The 22,420-nt window shown below is 35.9% G+C and overlaps 1 protein-coding gene across 1 annotated transcript; it reads left to right on the forward strand.

Moving 5' to 3' along the window:
* Positions 1–623: 623 nt before the first annotated feature.
* Positions 624–19,392, forward strand: SGCE (sarcoglycan, epsilon). The gene is made up of 11 exons (XM_010569634.1): positions 624–798; positions 3,346–3,503; positions 6,329–6,401; positions 7,842–8,040; positions 9,711–9,873; positions 13,239–13,450; positions 14,202–14,228; positions 14,939–15,127; positions 16,751–16,794; positions 17,631–17,665; positions 19,342–19,392. The coding sequence occupies exons 1-11, from the start codon at positions 624–626 to the stop codon at positions 19,390–19,392; spliced, it is 1,326 nt and encodes a 441-aa protein (XP_010567936.1).
* The last annotated feature ends 3,028 nt before the right edge of the window (positions 19,393–22,420 follow it).

Consider the following 22,420-nt stretch of genomic DNA (forward strand, 5'->3'; position numbering starts at 1 on the left):
ATTGCCCATGTCTTTCTGTTTTATCCTTCAATACAAGCACATCTTCTTCAATAATGAGCTCTCTAACCAGATTTTTGGGTGTACGTTTTCTGAATTTGCTGGTCTAAGAAAGTCTAGCTTTAAGAAATCAGAAATCCTCAGCTGAAATGAATTGCTTTGTCCTTTTCCACACAAGAACTGAAAAATCCGCCATTTCCATTCAGTGAGGAGTCAGTACCATTGATTGGTAAGGTTCCTCTGTATTTCTCATGTTCCTTTTTTTTAATGAAAAATATCAAGAAAACACAATTGTGTCATTCATTTAATGTATTTTTATTCATGTAATATTACAAATAAACCAACTATAAAATTGCAATAGCCTCCCTCATGTTTGTTTGTGGTTTTTTTTTAATTGTAATAAAAATAAAGAGCTCATGCAACTTCTGAAATCCTAACATAGCCAGTTTTGTTTATTGCAGTGTTGGAAAGGATCCTGTTGGGCAAAGAGAGGGTTTGCTCTGTGTTCTGTTCTTAAATCTTTGCAACCTTTTAAAAACCTTATTAACAGATATCTAATATTCATTGCATTCCTTCTCCCAGATTGCCCACATTGCTGTTGAAATGCATGCTGTATTATCTAGAGCATGTCTCATTTTTGCTTTTTTTCTGTCTCTTATCTTTCCTTCTGCTTTTCAGTGTACACGATTCTGTCTAAGGTGCACTCTGATCGGAATGTATACCCTTCTGCTGGAGTTCTTTTTGTTCATGTTTTGGAGAGAGAGTACTTTAAGGGGGAATTTCCTCCTTATCCAAAGCCTGGTATGAGATGCTAAGATCTTCCATATTATATAAAAACAGGGGGGGGGGGGGTCGGGAGTTTAAAAAAATTCAGGTCTATTTAGCATACCTTACAGTTCACTATATAACATACAAAGGACAGTTTTTAGTTCCTGTTGAAATATCTTCAAATGAAATAAAATATGTGGTCCTACAAGTTTAAAATGTTCTGGTTTGTGATCATCATTTGTGAAAAGATGCATATAATTGTGCATTGTGAAAAATGTACTTAATAATTTGGGAAGGCGTAATAACACACTGTGTCTGAGATTAGGAAGTATACCTTTTCTTCACTTTTGCATTAAATATGAAATCGTGGAAGTTTAATAATTACGTCTGTTAAAAATGCCATTTATCTATCTGATCAGTGCTCCAGACTATCAGGCTATATGAAGGAACATTTTGAAAGCATATAGTAAACTTGAGACAAAATAGAAGATTAAATCAGATATGAGACTATGTAATCATGTTTTGTTTCATTTGAAACAAATGCTCCTTTGGATTCAGCCTTCTTCCTGTACTTAGGAGCAGTTTAATGTTAGTAAGCAGTTTGGTTTTGGAGAAAGCTGTGATGTCCTAAGTACGGTGTTTTGATGTACAGCTAAGGCAAACCTAAAGGATCGATCACTGGCAAGTTAGAATATGTATAAGCAAGCTGGGGGAGGGGGGGGGGAAGAGAAAGAGAGAACGTGCTGCCCCACATGCTTATTGACAATGCAAAGGAATAATAAATATATAAATATATCCTATTTATATAAATATAACTGTCCTGTTTTCCTATAAAAATAGGAAAAACACATAATAAATGTACTGCGCACACATAATCAAAACCTCTTTCATTAATAAACTTTTGAATTGATTTGAGAGTACTATTTTCAAAGCTCACGGAAAAAATAAGCTTCTGTTAGCATTGGTTAAATTTTGTCATGAATAAAACCAAATATTCTAAAAAATTCCTTTCCTTGATGGATATTTTTCCTGACATATACCAGAGTCTTCAGTTCATGTAACAGTGACTGGCAGAGTGAGGTTTGCCTCTGTCCCAGTTTTCTCCCGATTTTGGCACATAGATGGAAGGAACCTGGAAATTTTACTAAAGATGGATTGTTTTTCGAATCCTTACAGCCCCAGCCTCTCTTGACATTCATATGATTCAAAGGCAGTATGAATCTGATTTCAGATACTGCTCAAATTGTTGTACCCATAGATGATTGTTATCATACCAGAAATTCACTGTAAGGCCAGATGTTGGCATGGTCCTTTTTTTTTTTTTGGTCTGCTGTGCTGGATCATTAGCATAGCCTACCTTGACAGAGGGCAAACCAGAATGTATCACGGGTGGCTTTCAGATTTTTCCCCAAATCATTTGTGATGCTGGGAATTTTATTATGAATGCAATAGGTGAGATTACTGGGACATCCCGAGAGAATAGCGAGGAAAGTTGTGTTACGCCCTGGTAATGGTTTGGTGTGGGTTTGGTCCCTTTTACCCACATCCAGATGTGTAAATGCGTACCTGAAAATTAGTTACCCTTTGGCAACAGGTCTCAGTCTCTTTATTCCTCTCAGAACAGCTGTCATCTCCATTCTTCACTGGGCTCGGTTTCTGCCTTCTGTGCCAGCCTGCCTGTCGTCGTCTCTTGTCGCTTGCCCTACAATGGCTGCTGTTGCCATTTCAAAGCCAGGTTGGAGGAATGCGGTGCAGAGGGCTCTGTACAGGCTCAGAGCAGATTTGCCCGAGGTCTGTGCCTCAGCTGTAAGGTGCCCATGCCTTAATGGTGCAGATCTGGTAGTGCTTACAAAAGCAAAAATAAACAGAAGTCAGATACGGCCATTTGTAAGAGTATCAGTAAGAACCATGAGAACTGTTGTAGTGGTTTAACTTTAGGGGCTTTTAGAGATTGCAGCTGGACCATAGTATTTGTACCTATCAGTGGATCCATTTTGCTGGAATGTCTGGTCCTTTTTTGAATTAATTTGTTCTCTAAAGAACAACTACTGCCAGGCTGTCGGTGCTGCAGACCTGTATGTATATCCGGATGCTAAGAGAAGCTTTCAGACATTGATGATCACAAGGCCGCTCTTTACAGAAAGGCCGTCTGGGTACATTGGGTCTCCAGAGCCATTATTAAAAAGATAAATAAAAATAAGTGGTTTTGGGAATTAAAGGACTGAGACCTTTGTGCTTTTGTCAGTAAGGAGGTTAGATGCTTCAATTCTAGGTGGAACTCGGGTCTAAAAATCAGACCGACTAGTTAACGAGTGCAAGCACACAGAGTTAGCCAGGACTCTAAGAAGTACAAGCACATTCATCTATGCAGTTGGTTACACTTTTCAGATACAAATTTCTTAATACTTACAAGTGCTGAGTAGGAGTTCACATACTTCTGATATGGTGAAGGTTAGCAATTTATTTTTTTTAAATGCTTAGAAGACAACTGGAAGACCATAAGATTTTCTAATGAAAATATCAAAATCAAAGTGTATAGTATTTTTTTGTAAATACTCTAATACAATTTTTCTTATCTAGGTGAAATAAGTAATGATCCTATAACATTTAATACCAACTTAATGGGTTACCCTGACAGACCTGGATGGCTACGCTATATACAAAGGACACCATATAGTGATGGAGTGCTGTATGGCTCACCAACTGTAGAAAATGTGGGCAAACCAACCATCATTGAGGTATTTTCTTTTAAAGGTTCAAAAAGACTTATTTTGTTATAGAGTATAAGATTCAGAATTGTCAAGAAGCATTGCCTCTTTTTTTTAAAAGTTAATTACAATTAAAAACAAGAAAGATTATAAGGCAGGGACAAGGACTTGTGACATTAACATTTTCTCTTAGTTACCATTGTATCCTCTTTTGAGAGAAAGCCAAATTGTATGACATTTCATATTTTACTTTTAAGGGAGAACTAGTAAGTAGCAATAACCATTTAAGCTTAATATTCCTTGATGAAATACCTTTAGATTCTTGCCATTCATCTTTCTAAGAGGCATTTCATTTCAGTAAACTATGAATATATGAAAGCTGTATTCAGAATATAGGGGGGAAAAAACTTTGTAAACAACTGTACTTGAAGAATATCTGAATTCAGAGATTTGTAGCATTCTACCCTAAATATGGGCCAGACTTCCCCACTGGAAAATACAGTGTTCAGCCAATAAACAGCTTTTGGGTTTGCTTGTTGTTTTTTTAAAATTAAATTATTTTTCATCAACTATTATCTGGTTCATTACTCATGTTTATTGATAGACTTAATTTTAATTAGCACTTACATGTGTTTAATTCTATTCTTGTAAGTGTAACAGTGACAAACCCCACTACTTTATTTATGACAATTAGCTATCCAAATGTTTAAAAGCGCCAATTATTCTTTGAGCAGCAATTGAAAGGGAAGAAGGACTATATTTTCTGCTATGCATATTGTAGCAGACTGAATCAGACACAGTGGTTCACAGTGTTAAGGAAAATCTGCTCATTAACTTGTTCCAGCCATTTTGCTGCTTCAGCAGTATATTTGTCTTAAATCCTTGATGAGTTTCTTTTTTCTAAATTGCATTTGATATAGTTGTTCTTCCTCAAGAATGACATCTCTAAATGTTAAGTTATACTGTAGATAATTTCACCCATGCTTAATTCTATATACATGATTCAGTTTTGATTTCAGCAGGACTAATCACATCTGTAAAATTACATGTGTAGAAGTACTTGCCGACTCCGCTTAGCTTTCTGTAGAGGAAACTGTTATTTAAAATTGCCTTTTTTTTAAAAATGGCATGTGCTTTTAGATTCTTGGATCTATATCAAGACCTCCATTATAAGCTTGACCCCAAACCTATATTTGAACTAAAACTTGCCTAGCATACAAATTAATTCATTGCAATCCCTTCTCAGATGTGGCTTTTAAATTAATTCTGTAGTACGTGAGGAGGGCAGATTGCATTTGACCCGCTTCCTCGTGCCATCTGGGAGCAGTGGTTGCATATTGCCGACCTGAATATAACTTTCATAGTGTTGTAATTCCTTAGATGATGTCATGGATAGGTCAATTAATTGGAGGAGACCTCATGATTAGAAGAGCCTGACTTTTTGCTTAGCACTGCAATAGCGTGGGTAATATTCTTGAGCTCAAGCTCCTTTAAAAGCTGTGCAAAGACAGTTTGTGTTTGAATGAATATTCAGTACAAAGGCAATCTCCACCGCTGTCACTATTACTCGGTACAGGTGCATGTTCCACGCTGGCAACTCTCACTGCTGGAGTGCAGACTCAAAGTGGGTACTGTTGTGTTTCTGTATAGAGCTTGTACAACCAGAGTGTTTGGCTTCCTAAGTGTTCATCTTTAAGCTACTGTTGAAACAACCCTTTGAAAAATTAACAGAATCGAGGATTTGAAAAATCTCAGGAATTTATTTTCTGTTAATTTTATAATGAAGTTGTTACTTTACATAAGATGTAATTCTGTCAGGTAAGCTTTTCCTTCTACACTTAAATGACCCTGCAGAAGATATTGCAGAGCGTTTTTCATTTAAATCCCTTAAAGGAATTGCAACATCTATTACTTTTGTTTGTTTAATAATCAGTGTCACTATGCTTTGTAGCTCTGTTTGCTGAGAAGCAATATAGTTCTGTCATTATTGCCACTCCTCTGCGTCTCATTTGTCCCTGAAATGAATGAACTAAAGTCTAAAATTAGGAAGAAAGTTAGTCTTTTTCAATTTGTTTCATGAAAGATCACCTTTCAGGAACAAAAAAAAGTAGAGAAAATAATACATAATTATACTGATATCCAGCCTCATTCTGTATTTTTTATGAGTGAGCACTTAATCATAATACAACTTCGGAGTACAGTCACCACTGAGGAGTAACCATTTGCAAGCATTTCAAGCATCCCACATACATTTAAACTGTAAGATTGGTATCCTTCTGTAATTTGACCGTGAAGGCATAGGTTTCCAAAAATTAAGAGTCACGAATGTTGCATCTACCTACTAGTTTTCAATTCCCCTACAGTTACAGACTCCAGGATTTTTTAAAAAATTTAAATATCTCCAGGTAGTTTAGGTCCCTAGGAGCTATCAATGAATGTAGATCTTATGGTGGTGGTGGAGGGTGGAAGGGGAAATGGAGAAACCAGTCTTTGCTTATGGCTGTTCTTAAAGATAGCAGAAAAGAAAGAATACATATGTATGGCAGAACACTTTTATCTGGACCAAAATATATTATATTCACATATATCCTTTGGATAATTGTATTTGGCTATAGACTGGTTGAGAAAATTCCAGTATCCTGACTGGAAGGTAATACTGTATCAAATAAATTGATCTTCCCTTTCAAAATTTATATTAATGAATGAATGTTCGTACATTTCAAAATAAGAAGGCAAAGCATTTAAAAGGTGATAAGTATTTCTAAATTATCAATTTAATTTTCATTGATGTTTCATTTACCTGATTTTCATATTTACACTGTTTTGCAATCATATCTTTTTTTTTTTTACTCTAGATCACTGCATATAACAGGCGTACCTTTGAGACAGCAAGGCATAATTTGATCATTAATATAATGTCAGCAGAAGGTATGTACAGAAAATAGCTTGTTGTGTTTTGAACTGAATAAGCAAAAACATCTTATGGGCTCCTGTTCTTTTAAGGTTGTCGTGGTTTAACCCCAGCCAGCAACTAAGCACCACGCAGCCGCTCACTCACTCCCCCCCATCCAGTGGGACGGGGGAGAAAATCAGGAAAAGAAGTAAAACTCGTGGGTTGAGATAAGAACGGTTTAATAGAACAGGAAAGAAGAAACTAATAATGATAGTGATTAACATTAATAAAATTACAACAGTAGTAATAAAAGGATTGGAATGTACAAATGATGCGCAGGGCAATTGCTCACCACCCGCCGACTGACACCCAGCCAGTCCCCGAGCGGCGATTCCCCCCCCCACTTCCCCATTCCTATACTAAATGGGACGTCCCATGGTATGGAATACCCCTTTGGCCAGTTTGGGTCAGGTGCCCTGGCTGTGTCCTGTGCCAACTTCTTGTGCCCCTCCAGCTTTCTCACTGGCTGGGCATGAGAAGCTGAAAAATCCTTGACTTTAGACTAAACATTACTTACTTAGCAACAGCTGAAAACATCAGTGTGTTATCAACATTCTTCGCATACTGAACTCAAAACACAGCACTGTACCAGCTACTAGGAAGACAGTCAACTCTATCCCAGCTGAAACCAGGACAAAGATTAAAAAAATCAATGTAAAATAGTTGTCTGGTGTTCAAGCCAAATGTGGGGACACAAAGAGGAAGTAAGAGAGTTTTCCTTCTTCAGGTTCAATTTGTTATTTTTATCTAAATTATTTCTGTCAGGTAAGACTATTATTCATCATCCATAAAAAAAAAAGGCACATTTGCTTTTTTTAGAATTAATTTCAATTTTTTCCCATCTTTTCAAATGGACCTTACATGATGGATTTTACTCTCTCTCTGCGTGTTTAGTTTGCTTAGTTCTACATGTTCTTTATGCAGAGAACAATCATATAGGCAGATTCAGAAAACAACAGATTATGGCATATATGAACATTTCAATTAAAAAAAATTGAATTTAATGTTTGTGTCCTTAAAATTAGTTTTCTTCACCATATTTATATATTTATAGTTTGGAGTATTGCAGGTTGGAGTCCATTGTCACTGCAGATCAATTTTGACCCCAAAATTAGCATGAATGTAATTTTGTCTGTTTAATGAAGATTTACCAGCTGAGCCTCTTTTCCTCTAGTCTGCTCCTTCATCTCCCAGTTGCTTTATAAATGGCCAGTGGTTTTCAGCTTAAGTAACAGCCAATAGCACTAACTATTTAATTAAACGTAATCACATTAGCTTCAAAATAACTAGTTCAAATAAAAGTTTTTTGGAAAGGTGTATCAATCTTAAAGTGGTATTACGTTAATCATTACTTCAAATTCTTTGTTATGGAGCCTTTATTTAAGGCAAAACTCTTCCTTTTTCATCACAACTAGATTTTCCTTTACCATATCAAGCGGAGTTCTTCATAAGGAATATGAATGTAGAAGAAATGTTAGCAAGTGAAGTTCTTGGCGACTTTCTCGGAGCAGTGAAAAACGTGTGGCAGCCAGAACGTTTGAATGCTATAAACATTACTTCAGCCCTTGACAGGGGAGGGAGAGTTCCACTTCCTATTAATGACATGAAAGAGGGGTAAGCACATGTGTCAGTCTAATGTTTTTGCTTTACTGTTTTTTTTTCTTGCTGAAAAGCTTAATATTTTTTCAGGTCTTCTAGAAACTTTGCAATTGCTGTTTTATATTTTAGAAATCCAGATTGGTGTTAGATATGAAAAGTTTACTGATGTTCTGAACCCCCATTATACCATGGGTTTATCATGTTAGATACCATTTCAACAGGTGACAGTTCCTATATATTGATTTTACGATCCAAGGAATACTAATAAATTCCATTAATTAGAAAACAGTTGGTAGTAAATATGCTTATTTTGTAATTACAGTCGTTACTTCTGAGCAGCTGTTTGGCATTGAGTATTCAATAGTTCCCAATTCACAAAACTCAAAATTTTGAAACAAAGTATGACAGAGCATAGGTTACAAAGACACTTAGATTTCTAAGACCATTTAGCATGTAACAGTGTCATTTGTAGCTGTACTCAGTGAAATTTAGTTATGTGCTTTCATCTGAAAGTGATAAGCTGAGGTATCTGGGGAACTTAGGTTTCTGAGTGTAAACCGCAGGAATGCACTTTTTCCAGTTGTGATTCGTAACCATAAATTCTGTTCTGAAATATGATACTTCAATTAGAAACTAATAAGGATTCAGTCTTTTAAAAATATGGTTGTGGTATTGCTTTTCCCTGGCAAAAATAAAGATGCCTAGTTATTTTTAGATATTTTGTGTCAAATAATATCTAAAAAAGGGCTGAGGGTTCAAAATCTGAGATGTATGCAGAAAAGATTGTTGTTTCAGGCCCTTTGGTGGGACTGGAGTTTCTGACCAGGGAGTAAAAACACAATCTAAAGAAGGAAAGTGACTTCTGTACTAGCCAGAGTAATAGCAGAGCCACTTAATACTAGCGGCTTAATTTAAAACAGTTAGCTAGATAATGCCTAATATACCAAATGGTGACCAGGACCTAATTTCTGTTTCAGGATTCTTTGATACATTATTACCTGGTGCAGTAGACTGTATTTTCCAGCAGCATTCTACATGTTTAAATATGAAAATGAATAATACAATTAGCGCAGTAGCTCTTCTTTTATGTACTGTAATGCTAAATGAAGTATTAAGTTTACATTCAGCTTTCAGTATTCTGCAAATTTTGGTGGCAGTGCATAGCTACAGTATGGAATCTTTTAGGAGAAGGTGGGTGCTTTGGCAGGTTCATATTAGTATTAGGTTTAGAAACAAGTAGTCCTCATGAATTTTATTTGAAAACATGGGAAGAAACTCTTCAAAAATACTATGCTGAGCACGACTGAAGATTTCCTTAAGATAAAATTATACTATTTTAATGCAACTTTCAAAAGTAGTACTGATTTACTTACATGAGGAACCTACACTTGGAGCTCTGTGACTTCATAGGAATTGACAACTCTGACGGTAAGCAAACATTTACATTATGCAGCAAAACAGAGCAAGTTGTAATAAGTAGCTAGAAAAATCCTTTTAATTTCAGTCTGTTATTCATATGCTTAGATAAAGTATATTATCAAATAAATAATAAAAAAACGTTTTTAGTCTTTAAAGCACAGCTGAATGTTACCATGAACAATAATAATGTTTGGAAGAGTATGTCATTGTCCTTTGGGGATTTGTGAGAGGTATCCTGACAGTCTGTCACTCATCTCTTTCTGCAGTGTGTATGTTATGGTTGGGGCAGACGTTCCATTCTCTTCGTGCTTACGAGAAGTGGAAAACCCACAAAATCAGCTGAGATGCAGTCAAGAAATGGAGCCTGTAATAACCTGTGACAAAAAGTTTCGTACTCAATTCCATATTGACTGGTGTAAAATCTCTCTGGTGAGTTATTTTATTATCACGTAAAAAAGATGTTTGTAGAAGTACAATATTTTGTGCCAGACATGATTGAGGTAAGAGTTTTGCCAGCCTGGCCAGACAGCTCTGCCAAATTCCACTTATCATAACTGATTGACATTGTTTTCCATCTAGCACACACTCTTAAGATTCTGAAAGGATTTTGCTCTGTAGGCTAAATTCTATTAGAGTTGAGCACCAGCAAAACCACCATCTTTGTTTTCACTAGCGGTGATTTATATAAATGGCCAGAGAACTCTAGGGCTTACAGAACTAAAAGTAATGAGAGGATTATTTAGGTAGGTGTAGTTCAGTAATTCTGTGTGCTAATACTGCTAGTTATACTTGCTTTCCTAAAAAGTGTGTGTCTATATATATATATATGTGTTTTCTCAAATGCTGAGTCTACAGCACTGACCAGTTAAATAGTATTTCTGTGGTGTTAAAAAAAATATTTCTGAAAACTGTCTAAACCATATTTCATGTTAAAAACAAAATAGAAAAAGAGAAGAAAATGTGTTGACTTATGTAATCAGAATAAATGGGAACATTCTTCTCGGTCAAATACAAGGAAAATGATAACCAAACATAATTCCCAAAGAGGCTTTTTAAGGTTATTTTTGTTTAGTTCTGGTAAGGAAAATCAAGAAATGATACAATATTGGAAGAGAACGTTGCAGATAAGTTTGAACAAAGATGGTGAAGGTACATAAAATAAACTTAGATGATTGTTGAGCTACTTCAGACATTACCCAAAAGGAGACTGAAAGGGAGATATGAAAGTCTTTTGTACAATGTAAAAAATGTATTGACTATGAGAAAAACTCACACACAAAGTGGATTAGGTAACTTCCAACCCTTTCTTTCTATACTCTATAAATTAGGAAAGCTGTTAGAAAGTTGTAAAATACTTGTTTTCAAAAGAATATCCAGATTATTTACTTTTTGTTGGCTTTCTGTTGACAATTGCAGAAGGTACATTTGTACACAGCAATACTTACCAGCACCTGAAAAATAGTAGAAGTCAGTCAGCCTTTGTCAAGAGCAAACTGTGTTGAGTCTTTGATTTCCTTCTACAAGAAAGAACAGAGGTGCAGCAGCAGTTGTAATTTCTTTTTGGTAAGGTTTTTTATACTGTCTCATAAGCAAGGTCAGGAACGTGGCCTAGATGAAGCTAGGACCTAGCGGAGAGCTGGCTGGATAGCCATAATCATAGCAGAATTATTAATAATTCATTGCCATGCTTCAGTAATAAGCTGGATGATGGAATGTGCTTATTAAATTAAATCTGCAGTCCCCATGAAACTGAAAGGATCTGCAGGTGCATTGAAGGACAGGATAGAATTCAGAAAGGTCTTGAGAAACTGGAGAAACAGCCTTAGAAAACAGGGTGAATTTCAACAGGAGCAGCAGAGGAGTAGTGCACTAATGCAAGAATAATCAACATTGCTCACGCAGACTGAAGAGCAGCTGGTTAGGAGAGCTCCTCCAGAAAAAAACGTCTGATAGTAACAGTGGCTCATAAACTTATCATGGAGCAGTGGTGTTGTGCTGTTTTGAGAAAAGCAGAGATTGTGTTAACAGGAACAGGCTCTCAAAGAGAAGCATAATTTTCTATAGCAGCATATCACCCAACCTTCTTGAACTTGGCACTTGTTTTGGCAGCATGCCGTGATAACTGAATTTAATCAGTCTTAGGGGGGTTTACTGTTGCCAACAGCATTGCTGCTGCATGCTGTAACCTGGTGGATCAACAGGAAAACAGAGCCAAGCTTCCCTCCATCTAATCACAAGGCAAGCCAAGGAGCAGGAAGCCCCCCAAGATCCATGGGCTGGGAGGGAGTTGAGTTTCGTACCCCATAACCACAACAGAGACCAGTGAGTGAAAATACAACCATCATATCCTCTTCTTCCCACTTTTTATGAGGTAACGTTGGCGGTTAACACCTAAATCAAACAGTAGATTTAAGCTTGTGCGTCCCAAATACTGAAAAGAGGGGCAACTTAATACATGCTTCCTCTTAACAAAGCTTTCTGATAGCTTGTTCTCACACCGTGTATGGGCTTCTGTCAGTCACATCAGTAGCTGCGTACATCTTTTTTGTGTGTCTGCTTAGGGCTTGAGATTCAGTTAAGCAGCCAGGTAGAATTCATAACACAAAATATACTGCAGAATTTAATGAGTGAAGAATACATAAATTCATTTTTGTCAAACTGTCTTGCACTTAAAATATATATATATACACACATGTGTATGCGCTTGAAGCTCAACATAACATTATTTCTAGCATTCCATTAAAACCTGTTCATCCATTGCTTAAGTTTTGAAACAGCATTTTATGACTTGAAGTGTAAATTATAAAGAAATGACCATCAGTTGCAAGATTTCTCAGTGAACAGTCAGGCAAACGGTCAAGCATGTAGGCAAATGTAATTTATTTTCATTAATGATCTGGAGAGAGTTTTAAAGCTAACACTAAATTTAACAGTAATATCTAACTGAAGATAACAAGAAAATAGAGGCAGAAAATTGAAAAGTCATGTGGGAAGGGCAGTCAATTAAATGCAATAGGAAATTCAGTAGCAAAAAAAAGGTTGTATTTCTAGGAACATTAGATATAGACATAAAAAAAAAAAAAAGAAAGAAAAGATTACTTGTGACCCGGAATGCAGCCTTCTGGAGGTTAGTTGAATAGGAGGGAGAAAAACCTTGGAACTCTGGCTCTGAACAACTAATGCACATCTCATGTTGGGGTACATCCTGCATTGGGTGCAGGGGGGCGGGGGGAGGCAATAGAGCTGCTTAGTCCTCAGCAGCTCCATTCATGCCTCTTGTGTTTTTTGAGCACCGGACGCGAAGCTCAATAGGAAGGGGGAAGAAAATCCATAGGTACTCCACTCTTCATCTTTACCACCTTCATACAAGAGAGGGCAGTATTGTTATTCAGGAAGACTAGTAAGAAACGGATTAATTCATCAGAAAGAAATCAGTATCAAATAATTAGTTTGCAATAAAAATGTTTACTGAATTTTTACTCAAATATTATTTGTGTGAGATATCCTAAAATTAATCTGTAAAAAACATAGTATCTCTGGTAGGCACAAAATAAAGTGATAATGTGATAAGTAATAAAGTGATATTACTTATCACACTGATCAGAAGCTTTCAACGAAATGTAAGGTTTTATTGGTTAAAAAGAAGTGATTGGATGAAATTGTATAGAATTTGTCAAATGTGTAATATGGATTCTTTTATATGTTAAGGCTGGTTAAATACTGCCTGTTTTTACAATTACTTTGTTATATAATTGTCTTTTTTTTTCTTCTTTTTTTTTTTTTCTGGGTATCAGGTTGACAATACAAAACAAGTTTCCACCTTTCAGGAAGTGATTCGTGGAGAGGGGATATTACCTGATGGTGGAGAATACAAGCCACCTTCTGATACACTCAAAAGCAGAGACTATTACTCGGATTTCCTAATTACACTGGCAGTGCCCTCGGCAATAGCACTGGTGCTTTTTCTAATACTTGCCTATATCATGTGCTGCCGACGGGAAGGAGTGTGAGTACTTTAACACACTAATAAGTAATTGTAGATTTTTCTAAGATATAATGCATAGAAGACTATTTGTTAGAAGAATTCCATTCAGTTCATTAAAAACATTTAAAACAGGCCAAAAGGTATCTGCTTGAAATACTGAACTGTTTCTCATCTAAGCACATACAGTAATTTCTAAGAGAATGGATGTAGGGTCTTTAATTGTTCTAGTTGAAAGGGTTAAAAATCTCAACATATGCACAAAACTCCACAAAATCTCCACATACGCACAACTCTCCAAAATGCCCCAAACAAATAAAATACTAATAAAGGAGATTCAGGAGAATATTAAGTAATTTCTAAAACACTAACTTTTGTAAAATAAGTCTGCTTGAGGATATGAACTGAATTTAGACATATTATAAAAGAAAAACACATAAAAGGAAAGCAGCAAGTAACGTAATTTCTGCCATTTCTTACACAAACTACAATTTCATTTTGTCACAGAATTTATTTTAGCCAGAAGCTTGTTCTTTAACTTGCATTTTCATTTCTCTGTGTGTGTGTCTGTGTGTGTGTCTGTCATCAGTTTCACATCTCTATACGTGCGTTCACTGAGGCCTCACCATAAACCCAGTTGCAAATGCTGCCAAGTTGCGTTTAGCAATAACCTTGTCAGCATTTCTACATCACGTACTATTTTCATCATCAGATAGATTTAATGTTCCAACTATCAATGCTATTATTTAATTCATAAATTTTGTTTTGTTTTTAGGGAAAAGAGAAACATGCAAACACCAGAGTAAGTGTCTTCTTTCCTGTTATTTTTCTTTTACCATTTAATTTTCATTCTCAGTAGCTTGTCATGCTTCATACATGTGTGTCATAATCTTCTTTCATTCTCTCTAATCCATGGTTTAATTCATAAATGTGAAAGCTGCTTTTAAATCTTGGCAAGGATAGAAGACCAGAATAAAAAGGGTTTGAAATTAACGACTGTCAATTCAAAATAAAATAGTGCTGTTAGAATAAATATGTTAATATGTAATTTATACTCCTGGTTATTGGACTTCCCGGCCTATATCTTAAAGGCAGTGGACAGGAGAACAAATATCCTGGAAGGTATCCAGTGCCTATACTATGGAGTGTTCTAAAATTAATCTATGAGTTTTTGTGAATCTACCACAAGAATCAGGAGTTAACCCAAACTTTTATTTTAACTGCAGCAAATAAATGGAACATTAGCAGTAAACTGCAGAGTCTTGGATCCTATGAAAAATACTTATCCAGACAGCAAAATCTAATGGAATAATTACTGCCTTAAAAAATTAAATAAATCCAATATTTATTAAATTAACTATGTAAAGGTTTATTGTAATTGCTGCACTCTAGAGTCTGTAGCATGCATCAAAGGCCTTGTATATTTAAGAAACATTGTAAATTGTAAAAGTCTGTCCATTTTGACAGAGCATTTAAAATATGTATTTACTATTTTATTTCCTCTTGACATAGCATCCAGTTGGTGCACCACAGTGCTATACAGAAATCAACCAAAGAGCTTCGTGACATGTCTAAAAATAGAGAGATAGCATGGCCTCTTTCAACGCTTCCTGTGTTTCACCCAGTCACTGGTGAGATTGTACCGCCCCTTCATACCGACAGCTACGATAATACCAGTATGCCACTGATGCAAACACAGCAGTAAGTATTTAGATTTTATTTTTTAACACTCGTTATGTTGCACAATTTAACTATGGATTCCAGTGCTTGTCATCTGAAATGTGTTTATTATGGAGGTATCAGTAATGACTGTGTAGTTCAAGATTGCTCTGATGTTTGCATTTCAAGCAGAAAGGCAGGCTTTCCGTTATAAAATTAAATGGCTGGGTTTCAGTCTGCAGACTTGGCAAGAAGCTTTGTGTGGAAGTTAAATTTCTGCATATTTTGGAGAAAAACTACTTTTGACGGAGGAATCATTTAAAACTGTTCTATTTTGGACACCCTGCCTCGTAACCCATGTCTTTGGAGTTCGGTATAAAACTACCACTGGGTTGGTGGTATTTTCATACCAGAAAAATCCAGACTTTGTAAGTAGTTAGTCATGTACCTGTCACACGTGGTTTATGTTTGAAATGTTAACATTGAACAGAAGAGCATATTCCATTACACAGATAATAAATATAGACTTGCCAAGGAAAATGCTCAGAGCTCTCAGCCGTTTACATTGTTGTCAGCCTCTCTCCAAGACAGAAACCAGAAAAATATTCATTTCTATTCCTTAAAGTTCATTTATCAGTAACTTAATGAAACTATCAAGACAGACCCATCGAGTGCTTTGCACATGTTCTAATTCAGACGAGTCGGTAGCGCTGTAGGAAAAAGGCATTTCTAGAAAGATTTGGTTGACATGTCTGGAGTTGAGCAGATCTGAGGCAGTGGTCCCTGAAGCGGCTGGCGTTGTTTTTCAGGGCTGTGTTATGACACTAGCTCCAGTCGGTAGCTCCTCAGCTGGCAGGCCTGCATGGCCCCAATGATACTGGTCCAGTGCCAGCACTAACTTGGCCCTAATTTACAGATGCTTGCCTTGAATGCCCTTTATAATGTAGGTACGTGCTAGAAGAGTGTTTTCCTCTCCCTGTCCCAAAGCTAAATTCTCCAGAAAGTACAGCTATATAAATTATCCCTTGTACAACTACTGCAAAGTGCTCTACCCTGTCTTTAACAGTTTCTCCTCTATTCAGAATAGCAATTTTTTATGACTGGGATGCCAAAGCCTGTGCCAAAGGCTTTCTTGAGCTGTACATTGAGTATTTATCCACTTCACCTACATTCCAACCCCTAATTCCTTTCTGTAAAAACAACCTTAATATCTGGTAGGTGTTAAAATACACACTTAAGCAGGACACAAAAATGTGACTTTGCCTTGGTAAGTGAACTGATCCGATATGTAGAACTAGCTGACTGTTCATTCATTCCACAGTCAATAATTAACTTGCAAATACTGTCACCTTTTCTGTATTCATCACTTATGGAAACCAAACTTTGCATAACATCAGGAACCTGCGGTGACTCTTGTTACCTCTGGCGTTTCACCAAGCCCTGAGCCTTTGAACCTAGTTGACAAGTGAAATAATAGGAACTACCCCTTAGCACTAATTTCCTTTCTTTCATTGACTTGGCTAACCTTTTGACAACTGTATATGCATAGTTAAAATGGATTATTGCTTCATAAGCAAAAAAAAGAAGTTTAAATACTGAACTTTCATGCATACTATACTTCAGACTTTGTAGGAAGCATTAAAGATATTAAATTGTTTTTTGTAGGAACCTGCCACATCAGACTCAGATTCCACAGCAGCAGAGTGCAGGTCAGTACTGAGAGAATACTCTAAGTGACTGGTGCGGAGGAATCACTAGTCAAAATGTATACGGTCTATGGACAGTGGAAACCATTTTGAAATATAGTACAGTATTACAGCATTGTCATTCCAGATATTTTTGATACACCAGTGAAAATTTTGGGATGGGACTGATTGAACAAGTAGGAGAAATGCTACATTAAGATTCAGCATGAGGCACTGGAATCTGGTACAGCTAAGTTAGAAACCTCCTCATATAAATAATTTTCTATTACAACATGAAGCTACAGCCAGATTCCCAAATACAGTTACACTGTTCAAATTCTCTAAAACTTGACTGGAAATCAAAATTTCTAATTCTCACCAATACTAGTTAAGCTCTGAAGAAGGAGCTCCTTATTGCTGTTACTAAACATAAAGAGTTGATAGTGGGGAATCTGTGGTTAGGCACATATCCATGCTGCATGTTTCCCATGTCTTAGTCACCACTTTTGCATAATTTTCACAAATCCTAGTGTACTGACGGAGGTTGTGAATGATCCCATCAGAGTATCAACTAAGGCTGACTGTTCTCTCTAGTTAGTGTATCAGGTACGAGAAAAAGCTACAGCTGTAGCCATGTGAAAGGGAATGAGGATCATACAAGGAAAATGTAGAGGCTAAAATATAATTTTTGAATATTCAGAGAGGTATTTAGGCAAAACTCTAGAGATATGTATATATTGAACGTAACAAGGGAACTACAGCTCTGAGAGGAAGATTTGTTTTACCTTAGGAGTTACATAAGCAACTCTTTCTTTTCATTCAAAATCCTTCTTCTTCATTACTGCTTTCGGGGATTAAAGGAGAATATCGTATGACAACATTTCAAAGATTTGAGGCAAGTATATAATAGATGCTTCTGCCCATGTGGTTTTTTGTTATCTGGAAATTAAAAACACATTTATAAAAAAACCCAACCTGACTGCAGTTCTGCTAGCTTTGCTATTTGTGTGCTTTATTATACATACACTGGAAATGGTGGATGACCCTGGCAGTCAAAAGCCTCCAGCACTGGTTTGGGTTGACATTTAGTATAGCTCTTATCACTCACTACTGCCGGCATTTAGAAGGCAGAATAAAAATGTCACACGGTTCAGCTCTTCTGTTATGACTGTTTTGTTACAAGAATTCCAGTCTGTCTTGCAGTAAAAAAGATGCAAAATCACCTGGTAGTACTGTATGTTGACAGCAGTGAGAAATTTTCAAAAAGGTATGAAATACAAGCTAGCATGGGTTTGTCGCCTACCAGTCGCGCTGAAGAACTGCCATAAAAATAGATCTTAAAAATTCTCTTGTGTCTGTATTTTCTGTAGTACATCATTTTGGTAGAATACATCTGTTCTTTCATATTCATCGCAGATGCTGCCTGTGACAAGCTCTTGGAAACTGGGGCAGGGGGAAATGTATTTGGGACAGACGATGTTTCCTCTTCTTCTCTTAGTTTACAATTACACCTTCCTTCCTAACTCAGATGTGCAGATGACACTGCAAGCACTTCCATGACATGATGGCACGTGCCTCTTGGAGTTTATCTTCTAAAGGATATCTATGACTTGTGTTGTCAGTAGGTTAGATTTTTAGAAAGTTACAAAATTCAGGCACTCCTAAGATTTTTTTAGTAGCATCAGTACAAACTTAGTAATCAATTTTATTGATCTGTTCAAATAAGAAATTTACAATACTAAACCACTTAAGGCCAAAAAGCCTATAGAACTAGACAGTCATTGTTTAATTTTCTTCCTTTCCTACAGAAAATTCCCAATAATATACTCAGGATTATTAACATACTATCACTCACCACCATGAATAAGAAGATACTTCTATTTTAAAGCTTCAGTAGACCATACTTAGTAATTTGAAGAGCAGACCACGTCTAATAACCACTATCCTCTTCAGGAACTGTCTGCATCCCCAATAAGAAACAATTTTTTTTTAACCTTATATAATAATGCAGACTTATAGCTGACATAATGCTCGACTATTTCACAAAGTTAAAAAATAATTGGGAAAGAATTGTCTGAAAGGTCAGAACTCCCATCTAACGTTTATATTACACTGCTGAAAGTTGCTACTGGTCTTCAATATGAAAAGGTATATTAAGTTTTATAATTGTCTGTGTGAATTGGCAAAATTTATGAGGACTGTTTTAAGGTGCTTAGATGAAAAAGTTTATAGGATATTCCTATAATGCAAAAGCCTAGTGCATGTACCCTGCATACTGCATTTTCCATTTTGAGCTTCACAGTCTCCCTATGAAGTCTGTTAGATCCCAAATAGAAAGATAAGTTCCCAGTTAAACAATCTTCTCCCAGATCTCTTCCTTCCCAGAAGAAAGCAAGCAAAGGTTTTTCATGTGTATGTTGTCTTTTGGTCCAGGTTGTACTTGCAGTGTTTCTCCAATGTGGTTGTTGATAAAGGACTAATAAGTACTATTTATGTTACCAATTGACAGTTCAATATTGTTGAAGCATCATCTGCCACTGATGGATTATATAAATTCTCATCTATTTGCAGGTAAATGGTATTCCTGAGGAAAGAAAACTAACAGAAGCAATGAATTTGTAATCAGAGAAGGCAGCAAATTGTCTTATTTCCTTATTTGTTCTGATTGATGCATGAGTTTTTCTGGTGTATATTGTGCATGCCCACAGTATTAAGATGATCTCGGTGCCAGAGAGTACAATCACTTCCATATAACTAATGTACTGTATGCTTTTGTACTTTGGACATTTTTGACAATTTGTAAACACTGATAACTTTTTATATTTGTTACATTCAGAAAATAATCTTTCAAATATATGTATTAATAAATATATCTTTATTCTGTGTTGTGATCTCTCCTGAAAGTTTTAACAGGGAAATCAAAACTTCAAAATAAACACCAGGTTCAAAGGATTTCAGACTCTCTTCAATGGGATGATATAAATGCCTTACATTTGCACAAAAAAAGCAGTAGTGTATAAGCATGAAAACTTGTGCAATATGAGGCTCAGAAATAGTATTCCAGATGTACTAGGCATTAATTTTGTAGAGATTATCAAAATATAATGAGCAAAGTTATTTTTGAAAATAACAAACAAAAAACTAAAACTGTTCCTGTTGAAAATTGGATTTCTGTTCCTTTACCAGATATTTAACCTATTTAACAACTTATAAGCAATAAAACATTTAAAATCTGTCCATTCATTTATCTGGTTATGTTGGAAGAAACTGTTACAAACTCCTGTAGGCAGAAATTAATGTCTGCAAGTAAACAAGGGTAAACTTTGTTACAGTATACATGGACTAACTTTTAACTCTCGAAAAATTTTTTTTGTTAATATTCCTGATGCCCCGATGCAGTTTATTTTTTATATCCTCCACATTCTTTGTCCTATTCAGAGCAAAAAGAGTTCTGGGAGAACTAGCTACCCAATAAACCAAGGATTATTTTTTAGCATCTTAAAAAGGAGTTGATTAAATACATACTTTCCTGGGAGGTGGCTACTTTGAGAGGCATTTGTCTACACAGCAGAAAGCTTAATAATACGAAGTTTGTTAAAAGGAAATGAACTGAGGTTTCCTTATTTTTTCAATAGATGGCGACAGTTTATCTCCTGACATTGTTTTGCACATTTTAAATGAATTTTTCTGATGCTTCTTTAAATCCTCAAATAGAGCATAATGCAGGACTTCAGGGTCTCCAGCTGTAACAGCTCACACCAACAGTTCTTGGGGTTTTACCTCAAAGCATCATACTGTTTTAAGCTGACACTTATACTTTGTCTTTTTTCTGTAATATTTTCTCTTTCAGAAGCTGTATGTTCATCAGGACATTGCACTGTAAGCAGAAAGCTGCATCTGCTTTAAAATTGCTAAATGCTGGCTACATTTCCTTAGCTGAGGTTTCTGCTAAGAGAAATTGAGTAATTTAGGAATTTAAGACTGAGGCTAAAAAAGAAACTGTAAAATAAGGTTATTAGAGTTTGTAGAAAGACCAAAGTAGTCACTGGCCTTTTTTTTTCTTTCTTTTTTTCTTTTTACAGTTATGACCCTGTTCCTTCAAAACACAAAAACATATTTTGTTTGCTTAAAAATGAACATAATAATGATGTGCTTATAGGCTTGGACCTGAAGGCAACCCTTTGGCAGATAACTAAAACAAGTCTTGAGCTGCTTTTTAGGTACATTTTGTGCAACAAGTATGATAACTATTGCAGCAAAATATATAATCAGTGCTCAGTACATTGTACATACATACGTATATATTGTCAAGCCTTGAACGTGAGATTTTGCAAGGCTACCCTAAATCCTAAGCACAATCCACAGAATATGTTAACAAATGCATCGAGCCATAGGAATAGTGCCAGTGGTTACTATCCTACGAGAAGTAGCTCAAGCTACGGTCATTAAGTTGAAAAACTAAGTCAGTTTCTGAAACAGTTGGGATAAAGAAAGAGCCATTCCTACTTACTGTCAAGGTGGCACGCATCACACCTACCTCATCCAAAAGGTACCAAGGAGGAGCTTTCATCAGTCAGCCAGCCTCCTGAGAGACCCCTCCTTTTTTCCAGCAGCTTGGATGCTTATCGGTGAAAAGTGAATTAGAAGACTGCAGACTGACATTTATAGTAAATTAAAAATTTACCTCTCTTATCCAAGCTGTGAAAAATTTGAGTACAATCAGCATTTGGTTTCTACTACTATTTTCAAATGTATGAGCTGTCAGTGCTTTGAAACAGAAATGAATGGAATGGATTTTAAATAATGATTTTTAATGCAACATAAGACTAAACTTTGTAAATAGTATTGGGTTTGGATCATAACAATTTCTGATAACTTGAGGGTGACATGACAATCAATTAAATACCAGCTGAGCTGCTCCCTTCTTGTTTGTATTAATATGTAACAGTGCTAGTATCTTTAAGGAAATTTCTTAAACTGTTATATAAGTGCACAAAGAATCAGTTTGTACCAGTGAGTGCTCCACCTATTCTGAAAAGAATCTAATGATGTAGGTGGCTTGGGTATTAAGCACACCTGAACTATTTTATGATTGAAAGCTTCATTCATTTGAGGTAAGTTTAATAACAAATTATTTATTTTTACTTACTAAATAATTACTGTGGAAGCATAGATTTATAAAGCTGGCTAAAAAGACACTTATGGCTAAAGAACTAGTAATAGTTAAAAGCGCTGATAGTTAAAACAGTAAGTTCACAGCCTCTTTTAATGATGTACAATGACAGTATCAATTGATATTGTATTGATTAAGTGACAGTTGCAACCAAATTAAATACAAAGCACTACAGATGTCTGTAAATATATGTAAAATGTAATAAATAGGAAAACATTAAGTAGTGATGTTGCTGCCTGGTTATTTTACATAATGATGCCTGAACAACTTTGTGTTATAGTTGTTAACATTATGGACACTGATACTGGAGGGTGTCTTAGGAACAGAAGTGGAGCCGATTGTGCAGGGTTTCTGTTTAACTGGGGGAGATGCCTAAAGCGGTGTTGTAACTGGAAGGGATGGAGAGTATTTGCACCACAATGCAATTTACCGCAGAAGAATCTTTCTTCCTGCATTGCATCTGAAATAATCTCTGGT

The sequence above is a fragment of the Haliaeetus leucocephalus genome, unplaced genomic scaffold, assembly GCF_000737465.1.
Source record: "Haliaeetus leucocephalus isolate CR32 unplaced genomic scaffold, Haliaeetus_leucocephalus-4.0 Scaffold0, whole genome shotgun sequence".
Classification (NCBI taxonomy): Eukaryota; Metazoa; Chordata; class Aves; order Accipitriformes; family Accipitridae; genus Haliaeetus; species Haliaeetus leucocephalus.

Coding starts and splice junctions, on each gene's coding strand:
- SGCE (XM_010569634.1), top strand. CDS start 624: ATGTCTCATTTTTGCTTTTTTTCTGTCTCTTATCTTTCCTTCTGCTTT. Junction 13,451..14,201: donor TGCTGCCGACGGGAAGGAGT/GTGAGTACTTTA, acceptor TTTTGTTTTTAG/GGAAAAGAGAAACATGCAAA. Junction 15,128..16,750: donor CCACTGATGCAAACACAGCA/GTAAGTATTTAG, acceptor TGTTTTTTGTAG/GAACCTGCCACATCAGACTC.